We start from the raw sequence: 20,659 nt of genomic DNA, 5'->3' as shown, positions 1-20,659 counted from the left end.
ATGCCTCGTCCTCCTCTTCCTCTTCCTCTGATGCAGCAACGTGCTATAATGCCTCCTCCTCCTCTGACGCAGCAACGAGCTCTAATGCCTCCTCCTCCTCCTCTTCCTCCTTCTCTGATGCAGCAACGTGCTCTAATGCCTCCTCCTCCTCCTCTTCCTCCTCTGATGCAGCAACGTGCTCTAATGCCTCCTCCTCCTCCTCTTCCTCCTCTGATGCAGCAACGTGCTCTAATGCCTCCTCCTCTTCCTTCTCCTCCTCTTCTCCTCCGATGCAGCAACGTGCTCCAATGCCTCCTCCTCCTCTGATGCAGCAACGTGCTCTAATACCTCCTCCTCTTCCTTCTCCTCCTCCTCCTCCTCTCCTCCTCCTCCTGATGCAGCAACGTGCTCCAATGCCTCCTCCTCCTCTGATGCAGCAACGTGCTCTAATACCTCCTCCTCTTCCTCCTCTGATGCAGCAACGTGCTCTAATGCCTCCTCCTCTTCCTTCTCCTCCTCCTCTCCTCCTCCTCCTCCTGATGCAGCAACGTGCTCCAATGCCTCCTCCTCCTCTGATGCAGCAACGTGCTCTAATACCTCCTCCTCCTCCTCCTTCTCTGATGCAGCAACGTGCTCTAATGCCTCCTCCTCCTCCTCTTCCTCCTCTGATGCAGCAACGTGCTCTAATGCCTCCTCCTCTTCCTTCTCCTCCTCCTCCTCCTCTCCTCCTCCTCCTCCTCCGATGCAGCAACGTGCTCTAATGCCTCCTCCTTCTCCTCTTCCTCCTCCTTCTCTTCCTCCTCCTCTGATGCAGCAACGTGCTCTAAAGCCTCCTCCTCCTCCTCTGATGCAGCAACGGGCTCTAATGTCTCCTCTTCCTCCTCCTCTGATGCAGCAACGTGCTCTAATGCCTCCTCCTCTTCCTTCTCCTACTCCTCCTCCTCTCCTCCTCCTCCACCTCCTCCTCTGATGCAGCAACGTGCTCTAAAGCCTCCTCCTCCTCCTCTGATGCAGCAACGGGCTCTAATTCCTCCTCCTCCTCTGATGCAGCAATGTGCTCTAATGCCTCCTCTTCCTCCTCCTCTGATGCAGCAACGTGCTCTAATGCCTCCTCTCCTCCTCCTCCTCCTCTGATGCAGCAACAGCTCTAATTCCTCCTCCTCCTCTGCTGCTGTGGGCTGTGGTTTGCCAGGTGAGAGTGTATTGCCATGTTCAGATCAACACCCTGGTTCAGTGATGTAGCAGTGTCAGACAGGGCCTCCTTTGAGACGTCATGACTGATTAGGTCCCCTGTGGCGGCTCCACCAGAGAGAGGGGACATCAGGTCCCCTGTGGCGGCTCCACCAGAGAGAGGGGACATCAGGTCCCCTGTGGCGGCACCACCAGAGAGAGGGGACATCAGGTCCCCTGTGGCGGCTCCACCAGAGAGAGGGGACATCATGTCCCCTGTGGCGGCTCCACCAGAGAGAGGGGACATCAGGTCCCCTGTGGCGGCTCCACCAGAGAGAGGGGACATCAGGTCCCCTGTGGCGGCTCCACCAGAGAGAGGGGACATCAGGTCCCTTGTGGCGGCTCCACCAGAGAGAGGGGACATCAGGTCTTGGGGGTTGGGGTGGTGTTGACGACAGGAGACATCCCCGTCATTGGCTAGCATGGACACGTCCTTGGTCATGTGACCCATGTCAATGGAGGAGACCATCTCTGATAGGTCAGGTGTCAGAGCCTCAGAGATACTGGAGGAATCTGACAGTCAAACAGAACAACAGGAAAGCATGTCTGTCAATCCAAACTTCCCACTTCGTTTTTAATCCGTGTGAACGCAGAGTCTTTCCTATGATACGACATACTAATTATTTTCAGCCTACGTTTTGTTTCTGTGCTGGGTTGAATTTTAATATTACCACCCACCAGCATGTTTATTATTCAGAAACAGCTGAAACATTCTCCCTCTTGGTGACTGAGATGTGTCAAACAGCCTTGTGTCTACTGAGCCCATAGAGCTAATTAAAATAAGGGCTTCAAACTTTGGTTTTTACACTTCCATTTTTTGATCCCTTCCAGAAATTGGATCATTTGGAAATGTTCACTTATTTTTTAGCTAGTTTGTATTAATATATATATATATATATATATAATCTCTGACCATTTTATAAATGGTATAATTGCATGATATGACAGCATTTTGCAAACCCGCTCCCCCCTGGACTCCGCCATATTTGCGGCGCTTCATCCTATGCTTTCTAACTATTTATACGGTGGATTCATAATACCGCCTGATTCACAATTTATGGAAGATGTCACAACTTTGGAGACGACAATAGATTGGAGAAGTCAAAGTTTTCCCTAAATTAATTTCTTATGACAAATTCACCTCCAGAACCAGCCACACAGCCAGCTGGGTAATCTCTGAATGCGGTGTAGTTAAAGAAAAAACATCAATAATTAGATAACCTTATCCAGCTCGTTTATGTTATCAACATAGCTAGCTGCACTGACCGCTGTCAGTTCCCTAGTTGTTGATGTCTAGTAACTCCATGTGGAAATTTCCACACCCAATTCCTGAATATGTATAAGTAGCCTTTGTCATTCTTTCGGAGGTGGAACCTAAACCTGCGTTCCATCTCTAGGACAGGAAATTACATTGAAATAGTGGTGGCAACTTCCTCTGGGGGAGTCCTTTAACACAGATACCCAGAAAACACAACAAATATTGAAGCATTTTATGGCCGGATTCCCAGACACAGATTAAACCTAGTCCAGGTTAAAACAGAATTCGCAAAGAATGAATATTCTGAATTTAAAAAGAGCTTTTTAGTCCAGGACCAGGCTTAATCTGTGTCTGGCCCTAATGATTCAATTACTTCCTGAGTAGAAGGTTACCTGGGTCCATGATTCTCTGGATGGGAGGAGGTAGAGGTAGAGAGGGGACCTGGATGAGCTGCTGCGGACCCAACACTCCTTCACCCTGCTGACCAGATGGAGAGGTTAAGGCCAGATGGAGAGGTTAAGGCCAGATGGAGAGGTTAAGGCCAGATGGAGAGGTTATGACCAGATGGAGAGGTTAAGGCCAGATGGAGAGGTTAAGGCCAGATGGAGAGGTTATGACCAGATGGAGAGGTTAAGGCCCGATGGAGAGGTTATGACCAGATGGAGAGGTGAGGTTATGACCAGATGGAGAGGTTATGACCAGATGGAGAGGTTATGACCAGATGGAGAGGTTATGACCAGATGGTATGACCAGATGGAGAGGTTAAGACCAGATGGAGAGGGCCAGATGGAGAGGGCCAGATGGAGAGGGCCAGATGGAGAGGGCCAGATGGAGAGGGCCAGATGGAGAGGGCCAGATAGAGAGGTTAAGGCCAGATGGAGAGGTTAAGGCCAGATGGAGAGTTTAAGACCAGATGGAGAGGTTAAGGCCAGATGGAGAGGTTATGACCAGATGGAGAGGTTAAGGCCAGATGGAGAGGTTATGACCAGATGGAGAGGGCCAGATGGAGAGGTTAAGGCCAGATGGAGAGGTTAAGGCCAGATGGGGAGGGCCAGATGGAGAGGTTAAGGCCAGATAGGGAGGGCCAGATGGAGAGGGCCAGATGGAGAAGGTTAAGGCCAGATGGAGAGGGCCAGACGGAGAGGTTAAGGCCAGACGGAGAGGTTAAGGCCAGACGGAGAGGTTAAGGCCAGATGGAGAGAGGTTAAGGCCAGATGGAGAGGTTAAGGCCAGATGGAGAGGTTAAGGCCAGATGGAGAGGTTAAGGCCAGATGGAGAGTTTAAAGGGAACCTGAGATGAGACAGTGCTACTACTGTACATCCTGGATGTATTTGCTCTCCATCATAAAGGGTCTTAGAGGAATAAAGTTGAAATAAAACATGTAACTTAGCTACATATCATTCTAAATACAAACGGGATATTCAATGAAAATGTATCATACTCATCTAAAAGAATTCCTAACCGTTTATCAACGGTCAGTAAAATTGTCTAGTCTGAAAGGGAACTAGAGGTGAGATGTGAAGGTGTCTACCTCAGTGTGGTGGCCAGCCGGCATCTCTCGGGTTCTGCTGTTGTCATCAGGTGGAGGTAAAGGAAGGGCCCCATGGCTGTTCAGGATAACAGGACGGCTTGGGATTCGGTGCAAGTAGCCGTATCCAATACCACAGCCTAAGCTGAGACAGAATTACACAATAAGCCTGGAGGGGCTATGGTATACAGTGAATATACCCATTGCTAAGGGGCTATGGTATACTGTGAATATACCCATTGCTAAGGGGCTATGGTATTCTGTGAATATACCCGTTGCTAAGGGGCTATGGTATACTGTGAATATACCCGTTGCTAAGGGGCTATGGTATATTGTGAATATGATATATTGTGAATGTACCCGTTGCTAAGGGGCTATGGTATACTGTGAATATACCCGTTGCTAAGGGGCTATGGTATATTGTGAATATGATATATTGTGAATGTACCCGTTGCTAAGGGGCTATGGTATATTGTGAATATACCCGTTGCTAAGGGGCTATGGTATATTGTGAATATGGTATATTGTGAATATACCCGTTGCTAAGGGGCTATGGTATATTGTGAATATGGTATATTGTGAATGTACCCGTTGCTAAGGGGCTATGGTATATTGTGAATATGGTATATTGTGAATGTACCCGTTGCTAAGGGGCTATGGTATATTGTGAATATGGTATATTGTGAATATACCCGTTGCTAAGGGGCTATGGTATATTGTGAATATGGTATATTGTGAATATACCCGTTGCTAAGGGGGTATGGTATATTGTGAATATGGTATACCGTGAATATACCCGTTGCTAAGGGGGTATGGTATATTGTGAATATGGTATACCGTGAATATACCCGTTGCTAAGGGGGTATGGTATATTGTGAATATGGTATACCGTGAATATACCCGTTGCTAAGGGGGTATGGTATATTGTGAATATGGTATACCGTGAATATACCCGTTGCTAAGGGGGTATGGTACATTGTGAATATGGTATACAGTGAATATACCCGTTGCTAAGGGGGTATGGTACATTGTGAATATGGTATACCGTGAATATACCCGTTGCTAAGGGGGTATGGTACATTGTGAATATGGTATACAGTGAATATACCAGTTGCTAAGGGGGTATGGTATATTGTGAATATGGTATACCGTGAATATACCCGTTGCTAAGGGGGTATGGTACATTGTGAATATGGTATACAGTGAATATACCCGTTGCTAAGGGGGTATGGTATATTGTGAATATGGTATACCGTGAATATACCCGTTGCTAAGGGGGTATGGTATATTGTGAATATGGTATACCGTGAATATACCCGTTGCTAAGGGGCTATGGTATATTGTGAATATGGTATACCGTGAATATACCCGTTGCTAAGGGGGTATGGTATATTGTGAATATACCCGTTGCTAAGGGGGTATGGTACATTGTGAATATGGTATATTGTGAATATACCCGTTGCTAAGGGGGTATGGTAATTGTGAATATGGTATACCGTGAATATACCCGTTGCAAAGGGGCTATGGTATATTGTGAATATGGTATACCGTGAATATACCCGTTGCTAAGGGGGTATGGTATATTGTGAATATGGTATACCGTGAATATACCCGTTGCTAAAGGGGTATGGTATATTGTGAATATGGTATACCGTGAATATACCCGTTGCTAAGGGGGTATGGTATATTGTGAATATGGTATACCGTGAATATACCCGTTGCAAAGGGGGTATGGTATATTGTGAATATGGTATACCGTGAATATACCCGTTGCTAACGTTTGTAGCAGGGTATGAAGCGGTAGCGGGATATAAAAAGAGGTTGATTCAGTCCGTTAGAGTGGAGAGACCTTTACCTGCCCTCTCCGCCCCAGGCTCCATTGGGGGTAACCACCAGCTCTCTACAGAGCTCTGTCCCAGTGTTGTAGACCAGCAGCTTCAGAGGCTTGCCCTCGTTGCTCTCGATCAGGGTGAACAAGTCCTCAGACTGCAGAGTGAAACAACACAATCATAGACACTTCAGTAATAAAAAAGGGCAATCTGGAAGGAAAAACACACCAGCTAACAGTGAACAAAAAATATCTTTCAGCAATTTCTAACTTTGAAAAAGTATTGGATATTTGGTGAAATGGATTTTCCGTGCAAACAATAGGTTACTGGTCTTAATCATACATCTTGCAACACCTGGTCCGCTCCAACAATGAAGTCTTGATGTGCCTGCAAGCCAGCCAACGCCGCTGGGGAATTCGATCCTACATCCTGAAAGAAAAGGAAGAAGTTATCATTTCAGATTTGACAAACCTATGGAAAACACAATGCATAGTCATTTAAAAACCCCAGAGGTTTGTGATGTGGTGTCTGCCGTGTATAAAGCCACTAGAGTCCTATACATGAGGCTACATGAATTCTATGATAACAAAGCAACAACAGAGGATCCACTGTGACTTGTCCTAACTCACCAGGACGTGCCAGACCTTCTCATTGGCTCCCTGGAAGCTGCAGAAGCGTACAGAAGCCCCCAGGAGACCCTGCCCACCCCACATGTTGCTAGGGACCACCTCCAGCTCTCTGACCCTAAGACCCTTGGTGCTCCACACCTCCAGCCGCACAGCCTTCTCCACGTTGGCCTTCAGCAAAACCTTCAGCAGGTCATTATCTCTGTTCTGGAGTGGGGAGAGGGTAATAACAGCTATCAGCAGGTCATTATCTCTGTTCTGGAGCGGGGAGAGGGTAATAACAGCTATCAGCAGGTCATTATCTCTGTTCTGGAGCGGGGAGAGGGTAATAACAGCTATCAGCAGGTCATTATCTCTGTTCTGGAGCGGGGGAGAGGGTAATAACAGCTATCAGCAGGTCATTATCTCTGTTCTGGAGCGGGGAGAGGGTAATAACAGCTATCAGCAGGTCATTATCTCTGTTCTGGAGCGGGGAGAGGGTAATAACAGCTATCAGCAGGTCATTATCTCTGTTCTGGAGCGGGGAGAGGGTAATAACAGCTATCAGCAGGTCATTATCTCTGTTCTGGAGCGGGGAGAGGGTAATAACAGCTATCAGCAGGTCATTATCTCTGTTCTGGAGCGGGGAGAGGGTAATAACAGCTATCAGCAGGTCATTATCTCTGTTCTGGAGCGGGGAGAGGGTAATAACAGCTATCAGCAGGTCATTATCTCTGTTCTGGAGCGGGGAGAGGGTAATAACAGCTATCAGCAGGTCATTATCTCTGTTCTGGAGCGGGGAGAGGGTAATAACAGCTATCAGCAGGTCATTATCTCTGTTCTGGAGCGGGGAGAGGGTAATAACAGCTATCAGCAGGTCATTATCTCTGTTCTGGAGCGGGGAGAGGGTAATAACAGCTATCAGCAGGTCATTATCTCTGTTCTGGAGCGGGGAGAGGGTAATAACAGCTATCAGCAGGTCATTATCTCTGTTCTGGAGCGGGGAGAGGGTAATAACAGCTATCAGCAGGTCATTATCTCTGTTCTGGAGCGGGGAGAGGGTAATAACAGCTATCAGCAGGTCATTATCTCTGTTCTGGAGCGGGGAGAGGGTAATAACAGCTATCAGCAGGTCATTATCTCTGTTCTGGAGCGGGGAGAGGGTAATAACAGCCATCAGCAGGTCATTATCTCTGTTCTGGAGCGGGGAGAGGGTAATAACAGCTATCAGCAGGTCATTATCTCTGTTCTGGAGCGGGGAGAGGGTAATAACAGCTATCAGCAGGTCATTATCTCTGTTCTGGAGCGGGGAGAGGGTAATAACAGCTATCAGCAGGTCATTATCTCTGTTCTGGAGCGGGGAGAGGGTAATAACAGCTATCAGCAGGTCATTATCTCTGTTCTGGAGCGGGGAGAGGGTAATAACAGCTATCAGCAGGTCATTATCTCTGTTCTGGAGCGGGGAGAGGGTAATAACAGCTATCAGCAGGTCATTATCTCTGTTCTGGAGCGGGGAGAGGGTAATAACAGCCATCAGCAGGTCATTATCTCTGTTCTGGAGCGGGGAGAGGGTAATAACAGCTATCAGCAGGTCATTATCTCTGTTCTGGATTGGGGAGAGGGTAATAACAGCTATCAGCAGGTCATTATCTCTGTTCTGGAGTGGGGAGAGGGTAATAACAGCTATCAGCAGGTCATTATCTCTGTTTTGGATTGGGGAGAGGGTAATAACAGCCTTCAGCAGGTCATTATCTCTGGAGTGGGGAGAGGGTAATAACAGCTATCAGCAGGTCATTATCTCTGTTCTGGAGCGGGGAGAGGGTAATAACAGGTTTCAGCAGGAATACACAGTACCCACACACCTGTTCATAAAGAAACAGTGACAGGCTGGATACACCTGTTCCTACAGGCTGGCTACACCTGTTCCTACAGGCTGGCTACACCTGTTCCTACAGGCTGGCTACACCTGTTCCAGTTCCTGTAGGCTGGCTACATCTCTTCCTGTTCCTGTAGGCTGGCTACACCTGTTCCTGTAGGCTGGCTACACCTGTTCCTGTTCCTGTAGGCTGGCTACACCTCTTCCTGTTCCTGTAGGCTGGCTACACCTCTTCCTGTTCCTGTAGGCTGGCTACACCTCTTCCTGTTCCTGTAGGCTGGCTACACCTGTTCCTGTAGGCTGGCTACACCTGTTCCTGTAGGCTGGCTACACCTGTTCCTGTAGGCTGGCTACACCTGTTCCTGTTCCTGTAGACTGGCTACACCTGTTCCTGTTCCTGTAGACTGGCTACACCTGTTCCTGTTCCTGTAGACTGGCTACATCTCTTCCTGTTCCTGTAGACTAGCTACATCTCTTCCTGTTCCTGTAGGCTGGCTACACCTGTTCCTGTAGGCTGGCTACACCTGTTCCTGTAGGCTGGCTACACCTGTTCCTGTAGGCTGGCTACACCTCTTCCTGTTCCTGTAGGCTGGCTACACCTGTTCCTGTTGATACAGTCCGTGAAGGAGAAGAGCTATCATATTACAATGCTTGTTTTATTCCATAAAATCCAACTAGTTTTTAAATGAATGTATATTATACAAAACACACAACTAAGGGATGAGAAATATATATTATAGATGTTAAAGAATCCCTCTGTCCCCATAACTCACCAGTCTATAACTCACCAGTCTGGTGTTATAGAATCCCTCTGTCCCCATAACTCACCAGTCTATAACTCACCAGTCTGGTGTTATAGAATCCCTCTGTCCCCATAACTCACCAGTCTGGTGTTATAGAATCCCTCTGTCCCCATAACTCACCAGTCTATAACTCACCAGTCTGGTGTTAAAGAATCCCTCTGTCCCCATAACTCACCAGTCTGGTGTTTCCTATTGATAGGATGAAGTCAAATAATGGCTCCAAACCAGCATGGTGTGCAGGGGAGTTCTCTTGGATCTGGAAATAAAGTTAGATAATATATTTTACAGTAGGGTTCATCCAGGGGAGAACGGCGGCCCCCTCTGGCGTTCAAGGCCGACCGTGGTACTGCAGGTATTGTTAGCACAAAATTGGATAGTGAACGGAAAAATGACAATATTCATGGTCAATCTTGGCGTAAATAAATACAAAATTTGAAGACAATCATGGTACGAAAAAATTTGCTTCTAACACACCAGCGTTATGTCCTTGAACCGATTATTTACAACAAATATCGCACACAGAAGTTATAAGGAAAATGTAGTTGTTAATGGCAGCCTGCAGTACCCCGGGTTGACCTTCAACTTGAGTTAATCATTGAGAGGGGGCAGCACTGAGCTAGCCTGCAGTACCCCAGGTTGACCTTCAACTTGAGTTAATCATTGAGAGAGGGCAGCACTGAGCTAGCCTGCAACGCCACTTCCAGGAGTAGCTCAAACTCCATGAGACGCCAGCTTCATCTGGCTTCAATACACTATTGACTCTTCACATAGGAGTGAATGGTGTCACGTGATCGATGGTTTTGTCCATTCATATATACAGTCATTGGTTTCATCCTCTCTAGTTAAGATACTCTATATCGCCACCCTGTGTTGAATTGGGGAATTGCAGTTTACAGAAGTGCACCCGATTAGCAGGGGTGTAGTGCAGTGTGGAGGATACACAGAGCTGGTAAAACTTTAATTCTGATAACTTCTAAATAAATATTTCATTAGCACAAACATTCCCCATGAAAAATTACAGAATGACAAACCAAATAAAAATGTTTCGCAGCCTGAAGAACTGTAAATACAATATGAGATAAATGGTAGTTTCGTCTCTCTGGTGGGGGACAGAATGATGAAGAACTGCAGACTATGAGGTAAATGGTGGTTTCTTCTCTCTGGTGGGGGACAGAATGATGAAGAACTGTAGACTATGAGGTAAATGGTGGTTTTGTCTCTCTGGTGGGACAGAATGATGAAGAACTGCAGACTATGTGATAAATGGTGGTTTCGTCTCTCTGGTGGGGGACAGAATGATGAAGAACTGTAGACTATGAGGTAAATGGTGGTTTTGTCTCTCTGGTGGGACAGAATGATGAAGAACTGCAGACTATGTGATAAATGGTGGTTTTGTCTCTCTGGTGGGGGACAGAATGATGAAGAACTGCAAACTATGTGATAAATGGTGGTTTCGTCTCTCTGGTGGGGGACAGAATGATGAAGTACTGTAGACTATGTGAGGTAAATGGTGGTTTCGTCTCTCTGGTGGGGGACAGAATGATGAAGTACTGTAGACTATGTGAGGTAAATGGTGGTTTCGTCTCTCTGGTGGGGGACAGAATGATGAAGAACTGCAGACTATGTGATAAATGGTGGTTTCTTCTCTCTGGTGGGGGACAGAATGATGAAGAACTGCAGACTGAGGTAAATGGTGGTTTCGTCTCTCTGGTGGGGGACAGAATGATGAAGTACTGTAGACTATGTGAGTGCACTGCTGCGGCTCGTCAGAGGCTTGACGACTTTGACCAATCAGAAGGTTGAAAAGAAACTCTAAATTCACTGTGTGTCTGCATTGATGTTGATGATCCCTCTCGCACAGTGGAACCTAGAAGGATATGGGACCACTTGGTTAGTGACACATTCTGCAGAGGAGACCCAAACCAGAGAGGCCCACTGCAAAGCCCAAGGACAGGAAGTTGCTGCAGCCCTGCTTGGGATATTTAGTCTATACTGGCTGTTGGTCAAGATGGGAAAATGGAAATGGGCCAAGTTGGAGGTAAAATGCATTTAAGTTCTAGTTTATTGAGATGCATGAATACACATCACCTAAAGCTTGATCAGATGGATGTTTTAAAGCGAATTTCCTGCAATTCTACATAGTAATGATCCATGTCCACTACTTGGTCAATTGATTTCACAGCATGTTTAATCTCTGCAAATAAACTCCATGACTGGATGGTTCTCCGTCGGTTTTATTTCACTCTGTAATAGGTGGCCCCTATATTGGAATCATGTGTTCAAGCTAATCAAATCAAAGTTTATTTATGATACAGTGAAATCTACACAATACACTGAATTACCTCGTCACAGTAAAGCTCTCCTCGTAAACAGAGCCATGATATTCAGCTATATGCATTTACATGAGGCTATAGACTACAGATAGTATATGTATTTACATGAGGCTATAGACTACAGATAGTATATGTATGTACATGAGGCTATAGACTACAGATAGTATATGTATTTACATGAGGTTATAGACAGTATATGTATTTACATGAGGCTATAGGCTATAGATAGTATATGTATTTACATGAGGCTACAGATAGTATATGTATTTACATGAGGCTATAGGCAGACTGTAAACTACTGTTGCTTGTTCCTGAACTGGCCGAACGGCAGAGCTGTCCTTCAGCACCAACGGTTGATTTACCGTCTTCAACAGGACCATCCTGGCGCTGTCCTAACAGTACCACCATGAAGGGCACTCCAATCACCTGACCTGACCTGTTACCTGCGTCTCAGAGTCCTACTCATCACGTATTATAATCACAATGATTAACTGGGTGGTTCCAGCCCTGAATGCTGATTGGCTGACAGCCATGGTATATCAGACCGTATATCATGTCTTTGACAAAACATTTATTTCTACTGCTCTAATTACAATTGGTAAAAATAGCAATAAGGCACCCCGGGGGTTTGTGATATCAGCATTCAGGGCTAACCCCAAACCCTAACCCAACCCCTAACCCTAACCCCAAACCCTAACCCAACCCCTAACCCTAACCCCAAACCCTAACCCAACCCCTAACCCAAACCCCCAACCCCTAACCCTAACCCCCAACCCCTAACCCTAACCCAACCCCTAACCCAACCCCTAACCCAAACCCAACCCCTAACCCAAACCCTAACCCCTAACCCCTAACCCTAACCCAACACCTAACCCCTAACCCAACCCCTAACCCTAACCCAACCCCTAACCCAAACCCAAAACCCCTAACCCAAACCCAAAACCCCCAACCCCTAACCCCAACCCCTAACCCCAACCCCTAACCCAACCCTAACCCCTAACCTTCTCTAACCCCTAACCTTCTCTAACCCCTAACCTTCTCTAACCTCTAACCCAACCCCTAACCCTAACCCAACCCCTAACCCTAACCCAACCCCTAACCCTAACCCCAAACCCAAAACCCCCAACCCCTAACCCCAAACCCAAAACCCCCAACCCCTAACCCCAACCCCTAACCCCAACCCTAACCCAACACTAACCCCTAACCCAACACTAACCCCTAACCCAACACTAACCCCTAACCCAACACTAACCCCTAACCCAACACTAACCCCTAACCCTCTAACCCCTACCCTTCTAACCCCTAACTTTCTAACCCCTAACCTTCTAACCCCTAACCTTCTAACCCCTAACCTTCTAACCCCTAACCTTCTAACCCCTAACCTTCTAACCCCTAACCTTCTCTAACCCCTAACCTTCTCTAACCTCTAACCCAACCCCTAACCCCTAACCCTCTCTAACCCCTAACCTTCTCTAACCCCTAACCTTCTCTAACCCCTAACCTTCTCTAACCCCTAACCTTCTCTAACCCCTAACCCTAACCCAACCCTAACCCCTAACCCAACCCTAACCCCTAACCTTCTCTGACCACTAACCCTAACCCCTAACCCAACCCTAACCCCTAACCTTCTCTAACCCCTAAGGGGGGTTAGAACATGATGGTGCTGGTTTAGTAAAGTTAGAGCAAAGCTGAATCAATGTCTTGGAAGATCACATGATTTATTTGCATTTTACATGAACAGAACCGAATATAATAGTAGGTGTATAGTTACTGTTACACCAAAAACACCTAATTTCAAATGAGATTTTAGGACGGTTAGACGAAGCTGAACAGTAAAATAAAATGTATCCTAAACTGACCAGAGTGCGACAGGATATTTGCTTTGATTGAAACATAACACAAGGCAGGATAATAGTTTGTTAGCAGCCACCAGCTGTGTAAAGTACTTAATTAAAAATACTTTAAAGTACTGCTTACAGTGGCAAGAAAAACTATGTAAACCCTTCGGAATTACCTGGATTTCTGCATAAATCAGTCATCACATTTGATCTGATCTTCATCTAAGTCACAACAATAGACAAACAGTGTGCTTAAACTAATAACACACAAATTGTATTTTTCTTGTCTATATTGAATACATCATTTAAACATTCACAGTGTAGGTTGGGAAAAGTATGTGAACCCCTCAGCTAATGATTTCTCCAAAAGCTAATTGGAGTACGGAGTCAGCTAACCTGGAGTCCAATCAATGAGACGGGATTGGAGATGTTGGTTAGAGCTGCCTTGCCCTATAAATAACACTCACAAAATGTGAGTTTGCTATTCACAAGAAGCTTTGCCTGATGTGAGCCATGCCTCGAACAAGAGAGAGAGATCGCAGAAGACCCAAAATTAAGAATTGTTGCCCTGATTGAAGCTGGAAAGGGTTGCAAAAGTATCTCTAAGTCAGTCCACGGTAAGACAAATTGTCTATAAATGGAGAAAGTTCAGCACTGTTGCTACTCTCCCTAGGAGTGGCCGTCCTGCAAAGATGACTGCAAGCGCACAGCGCAGAATGCTCAATGAGGTTAAGATGAATCCTAGAGTGTCGCTAAAGACTTACAGAAATCTCTGGAAGATGCCAACATCTCTGTTGACGAGTCTACGATACGTAAAACACTAAACAAGAATGGTGTTCATGGGAGGACACCACGGAAGAAGCCACTGCTGTCTAAAAAAAATGTCTGCACGTCTGAAGTTTGCAAAAGAGCACCTGGATGTTCCACAGCGCTTCTGGCAAAATATTCTGTGGACAGATGAAACTACAGTTGAGTTGTTTGAAAGGAAAACAACACTATGTGGAGAAAAAAAGGCACAGCACACCAACATCAAAACCTCCCAACTGTAAAGTATGGTGGAGGGAGCATCATGGTTTGGGGTTGCTTTGCTGCCTCAGGGCCTGGACAGCTTGCTATCATTGACGGAAAAATGAATTCCCAAGTTGATCAAGACATTTTGCAGGAGAATGTAAGGCTGTCTGTCCGCCAATTGAAGCTCAACAGAAGTTGGGTGATGCAACAGGACAACAACCCAAAAGACAGAAGTAAATCAACAACAGAATGGCTTCAACAGAAGAAAATACTCCTTCCTGACCTGACCTCAACCTGATTAAAAATGCTGTGGCACAGAGTGGTTCACACCAGACATCAAGAATATTGATGAACTGAAACAGTTTTGTAAAAGATGAACGGTCCAAAATTCCTCCTGACCGTTGTTATTAAATCCAAGGGTTCACATACTTTTTCCACCTTACACTGAATGTTTACACGGTGTGTTCAATAAAGACATGAAAACATACTATTGTTTGTGTGTTATTAGTTTAAGCAGACTGTGTTTGTCTATTATTGTGACTTAGATGAAGATCAAATCAAATTTTACAACCAATTTATGCAGAAATCCAGGTAATTACAAAGAGTTCACATACTTTTGTGAGTCGTTTTATGGGGTATCTGTACTTTTTTATTTATATTTTTGACTACTTTTACTTCACTACTCCTTAAGAAAATATTTTATTTTTTACTCCATACATTTTCCTTTTATTTTTGTATTTATTTTTTTGTCATTTAGCAGACGCTCTTATCCAGAGCGACTTACCGTAGTCAATGCATACATTTCATACATTTTTTTATTTTTTATTTTCGTACTTTCATCCTTGACAGCCAAAAGTAGTCTTTACATTTTGAATGCTTAGCAGGACAGGAAAATATTCTAATTCACGCACCCCAAGTCATAAGACTCCTTAACAGCTAATCAAATGGCTACCCAGACTATTTGCATTGCGTGCCCCTGGCTATCCGTAAACAAATAAAAACTAGAAAATGGTGCCATCTGGTTTGCTTAATATAAAGAATTTCAAATGATTTATACTTTTACTTTTGACACAGAAGTATATTTTAAACCAAATACTTTTTCTCAAGTAGAATTTTACAAGGTGACTTTTATTTGAGTCATTTTCTATTTATTTAATTTTTTATTTAACCTTTACTTAACCAGGTAGGCTACTTGAGAACAAGTTCTCATTTACAACTGCGACCTGGCCAAGATAAAGCAAAGCAGTGCGACAAAAACAACAACACAGAGTTACACATGGAATAAACAAACGTAGTCAATAATGCAATAAACAAGTCAATGATACAGTAGAAGAAAAAAAAGTCTATATACAGTGTGTGCAAATGGAGTAAGGAGGTAAGGCAATAAATAGGCCATAGGAGCGAATAATTACATTTCAGCAGATTAACACTGGAGTGATAAATGAGCAGATGATGATGTGCAAGTAGAAATACTGGTGTGCAAAAGAGCAGAAAGTAAATCAAATATATAACAATATGGGGATGAGGTAGTTGGATGGGCTATTTACAGATGGGCTATGTAAAGGTGCAGTGACCGGTTAGCTGCTCTGACAGCTGGTGCTTAAAGCTAGTGAGGGAGATTTGAGTCTCCAAATTCAGCGATTTTTGCAATTCGTTCCAGTCATTGGCAGCAGAGAACTGGAAGGAAAGGCGGCCAAAGGAGGTGTTGGCTTTGGGGGTGACCAGTGAAATATACCTGCTGGAGCGCGTGCTACGGATGGGTGTTGCTATGGTGACCAGTGAACTGAGATAAGGTGGGGCTTTACCTAGCAAAGACTTATAGATGACCTGGAGCCAGTGGGTCTGGCGATGAATGTGTAGCGAGGGCCAGCCAACGAGAACATACAGGTCACAGTGGTGGATAGTATATGGGGCTTTGGTGACAAAACGGATGGCACTGTGATAGACTGCATCCTGTTTGCTGAGTAGAGTGTTGGAGGCTATTTTGTAAATGACATCACCGAAGTCGAGGATCGGTAGGATAGTCAGTTTTACGAGGGTATGTTTGGCAGCATGAGTGAAGGAGGCTTTGTTGCGAAATAGAAAGCCGATTCTAGATTTGATTTTGGATTGGAGATGCTTAATGTGAGTCTGGAAGGAGAGTTTACAGTCTAACCAGACACCTAGGTATTTGTAATTGTCCACGTATTCTAAGTCAGAACCGTCCAGATTAGTGATGCTGGACAGGCGGGCAGGTGCAGGTAGCGAACGGTTGAAGAGCATGCATTTAGTTTTACTTGCATTTAAGAGCAGTTGGAGGCTACGGAAGGAGAGTTGTATGGCATTGAAGCTCATTTGGAGGTTAGTTAACACAGTGTCCAAAGAAGGGCCAGAAGTATACAGAATGGTGTCATCTGCGTAGAGGTGGATCAGAGAATCACCAGCAGCATCATTGATATATACAGAGAAAAGAGTCGGCCCGGGAATTGAACCCCGTGGCACCCCCATAGAGACTGCCAGAGGTCCGGACAACAGGCCCTCCGATTTGACACACTGAACTCTCTGAGAAGTAGTTGGTGAACCAGGCGAGGCTATCATTTGAGAAACCAAGGCTGTTGAGTCTGCCGATAAGAATACGGTGATTGACAGAGTCGAAAGCCTTGGCCAGGTCGATGAATACGGCTGCACAGTACTGTCTTTTATCGATGGTGGTTATGTTATCGTTTAGGACCTTGAGCGTGGCTGAGGTGCACCCGTGACCAGCTCGGAAACCGGATTGCACAGCGGAGAAAGTACGGTGGGATTCGAAATGGTCGGTGATCTGTTTGTTAACTTGGCTTTCAAAGACTTTAGAAAGGCAGGACAGGATGGATATAGGTCTATAACAGTTTGGGTCTAGAGTGTCTCCCCCTTTGAAGAGGGGGATGACCGCGGCAGCTTTCCAATCTTTAGGGATCTCGGACGATACGAAAGAGAGGTTGAACAGGCTAGTAATAGGGGTTGCAACAATGGCGGCGGATAGTTTTAGAAAGAGAGGGTCCAGATTGTCTAACACAGCTGATTTGTACTGGTCCAGGTTTTGCAGCTCTTTCAGAACATCTGCGATCTGGCTCGGGGTGAGAAGCTGGAGGCTCGGGGTGTGAAGCTGGAGGCTCGGGGTGAGAAGCTGGAGGCTCGGGGTGAGAAGCTGGAGAGCTCGGGGTGAGAAGCTGGAGAGCTCGGGGTGAGAAGCTGGAGAGCTCGGGGTGAGAAGCTGGAGAGCTCGGGGTGAGAAGCTGGAGAGCTCGGGGTGAGAAGCTGGAGAGCTCGGGGTGAGAAGCTGGAGTGGCTCGGGGTGAGAAGCTGGAGGCTCGGGGTGAGAAGCTGGAGGCTCGGGGTGAGAAGCTGGGGGGGCTCGGGGTGACAAGCTGGAGAAGCTCGGTGATGAAGCTGGGTGGAGAAGCTGGGATAGTTTGGGGTGAGAAGCTGGGTAGGCTCGGGGGAGAAGCTGGAGGGGCGAGAAGCTGGAGAGGCTCGGGGGAGAAGCTGGTGTGAGAAGCTGGGTTGGCTCGGAAATGAAGGTTGGAGGAGAAGCTGGGTTGGCTCGGGGTTAGAAGCTGGTGGCTCGGGGTGAGAAGCTGGGTAGGCTCGGGGAAGAAGCTTGAGAGGCTTGGGGGAGAAGCTGGAGGGGCGAGAAGCTGGAGAGGCTCGGGGGAGAAGCTGGTACGAGAAGCTGGGTTGGCTCGGGAATGAAGCTTGGTGGAGAAGCTGGTATGGCTCGGGGTGAAAAGCTGGGGTGGCTCGGGGTGAGAAGCTGGGAAGGCTCGGGGGAGAAGCTGGGTGGAGAAGCTGGAGTGGCTCGGGGTGAGAAGCTGGAGGCTCGGGGTGAGAAGCTGGAGGCTCGGGGTGAGAAGCTGGAGGCTCGGGGTGAGAAGCTGGGGGAGCTCGGGGTAAGAAGCTGGGGTGGCTCTGGAATGAAGCTGGGAAGGAGAAGCTGGGAGAGGCTCGGGGTGAGAAGCTGGGTAGGCTCGGGGTGTGAAGCTGGGATGGTTCGGGGTGAGAAGCTAGGTTGGCTCGGGGGACAAACTTGAGAGGGTCAGGAGAGAAGCTGGAGGGGCGAGAAGCTGGAGGGGCTCGGGGGAGAAGCTGGTTGCAAGAAGCTGGGTAGGCTCGGGAATGAAGCTTGGTGGAGAAGCTGGTATGGCTCGGGGTGAAAAGCTGGGGAGGCTCGGGGTGAGAAGCTGGGAAGGCTCGGGGGAGAAGCTTGAGAGGGTCACGGGGGAGAAGCTGGAGGGGCGAGAAGCTGGAGAGGCTCGGGGGAGAAGCTGGGTGGGGGGATGACAGTTGGGTACTTCTCCACCACTGGCATCATCTACTCTAATTCGCTCAACAAACAGGAATTCAATAAGATTTAAATGCACATTCCCATGAAAACGGATTGCGATCAATCAAATGATTGGAATAGAGATGCAGTTTGGACGTGTGAACGGTAGACAAAACGTTTAGAATGATCAGTGATGATGACCTATTGTGAAATTAGGTATGACTAACTTGGTGTTTTGAGGGAATTAAAAACAGAAAACGTTTGAGACAATGTGTGGGCATAGACATACGTTGCAATCGGAGGATGCATGCAATGCATATTCTATAACAGCTAGTGGATGAGCCCTGTCCTATAAAGACAGGCTGGCTACATCTGTCCGGACTGACTGAGTGTGGAAATGAAGACGTCATTTAGACCCCCTCGCCAGCAGGTTAAAAAACACTTTGACCCACTGCTTATTAGCTTCCAATGACATATGTAGCACATGGGGGGATATGTGAAAGTAAAACGCTTCAGTAGAGCGGTGACGTGTGTTAGCAAGGCAGAGGTCCCGAGTTCGCTCCCGGTATGGGCCGAAACGGGAGGAAGCGGTACTCACTAAACAAGCAGCGTGTCGTCCTTTAGACATATATATATATATATAACGTTATGTCCTAATAACATGTCACTGCAGAAGTCAGTCCTCCAAACACCACCAATAGATTGTAAACCGTACAGCTGACTAACCAACCAGAGGAAAAGACATGTGTCACTGACAAAACATTACAGAGCAGAAGGCAGGTGTCCAAGTTGCTGATCTTTGGTTAAATTAATATATAATGAATATATATAAACGGCACAGTAATGGTTCACAGTCTTGAAATCCTACTAGGCTGGCTAGCTAACTAGCACTCATTATCAACCTACCCCATGGACATGGTATCCACTTGTCCCCCCGTCGGATACCATTGCGCTTTGAGTTATGCCCATCGCAAACTAACGTTTTTTTATTTCATTAACTAAGGTGAAGTAGTACTGTCATTTTGAATATGTGTTGTCTTAGCGGAGATGTGTCTCCACGTCGCACAGAAACTCCTCTGTCTGCCAGCCAGACAAAAGTAACACATGGAGATCGAGCGGAGTGGAGATGTCAAGTCCACTCTGTGTTCGATTAGTAGGAAAAGATCACAGGTACAAATCCTTTCACCCGGAACACGTCTCAACACGGGTAATAATCATTTGTCAGTTGCCTTTTTCAATTGTCAAAAGTCTTTTTTTTTTGTACACGTGATTTTTTTTCTTCACCTGTCCAGTGTGAGTTAACATTGGATTTGAAAGCTTGTTATGGTCAGTTATACACGCTTTCTTTACACCTGTCCATTGTGTATTTACAGGTGATATGAATGCTTATGTCCACCAGGGGGCGTCAATACACCCAGCCAGCTCCCTGCAGCAGGGAGATGAGGGGAGAGGGCCTGAGAGGGCTGAGGTCGACCCCCACCCAGGGCCACCAGGGGGCGCCACTACATCCACCTAGCTCCTTGCCATAAGGATTGGGGGGAGAGGACCGGAGAGTGCTGAGGCTGACCCAGTAAGGGCGGCTAACTCCCGGAGAGGGGGCCCGATCCACGCCCACAGCCACCAAGGGATGCCACCAGATCCACCCAGCTCCCTGCACCAGGGAAAGGAGGAGAGAGGGCCGGAGAGGGGTGGGGCCAACTCAGGGAAGGGGGGCTGACCCCGGAGAGGTTGCCCGATCTCTGCCCACTGCCAAGGCCGCGCAATTCCAGCCAGCTCCTTGCCCCAGTCATAGACCTCAGGCTGCCCTCCACACAACAGGCCCAGCCAGCTCCTTGCCCCAGTCATAGACCTCAGGGGGGCATAGCAGGCAACCTCCACAGAGGACCATATAGAACGCAGTGCATGGCCCTTAACCCAAACCTTATTTTCAACACAATTTCAACATTAGATTGTTTTAACAACCTGTTAGTCACGTTAAGTCATTGTGTTTGAGTTGGAAGTTTTACCCTAATTTCAATGTTTACAATGATGGTTGAAATGAGATGCAAACCAACAATGGTTGATGACGTTTTGTAAATTAAAATGT

At 46.6% G+C, this 20,659-nt stretch overlaps 1 protein-coding gene across 2 annotated transcripts; it reads right to left on the bottom strand.

Annotated features, from left to right (window-relative positions):
* Positions 1–1,084: 1,084 nt before the first annotated feature.
* Positions 1,085–19,687, bottom strand: LOC115183173 (Golgi reassembly-stacking protein 1). 2 transcript variants are annotated; one of them, XM_029744513.1, is made up of 8 exons: positions 19,480–19,687; positions 9,285–9,365; positions 6,455–6,658; positions 6,168–6,254; positions 5,852–5,982; positions 4,000–4,141; positions 2,860–2,944; positions 1,085–1,722 (listed from the first exon to the last, which is right to left on the bottom strand). In XM_029744513.1, the coding sequence occupies exons 1-8, from the start codon at positions 19,540–19,542 to the stop codon at positions 1,127–1,129; spliced, it is 1,389 nt and encodes a 462-aa protein (XP_029600373.1). In that variant the 5' UTR covers positions 19,543–19,687; the 3' UTR covers positions 1,085–1,126. The 2 variants fall into 2 exon arrangements, with proteins under 2 accessions (XP_029600373.1, XP_029600374.1); XM_029744514.1 differs by having other exon boundaries at positions 6,180–6,254.
* Positions 19,688–20,659: the final 972 nt, after the last annotated feature.

This window comes from Salmo trutta, unplaced genomic scaffold (genome assembly GCF_901001165.1).
Source record: "Salmo trutta unplaced genomic scaffold, fSalTru1.1, whole genome shotgun sequence".
Taxonomy (NCBI): domain Eukaryota; kingdom Metazoa; phylum Chordata; class Actinopteri; order Salmoniformes; family Salmonidae; genus Salmo; species Salmo trutta.
This window is presented reverse-complemented; position numbering and strand designations above follow the sequence as displayed.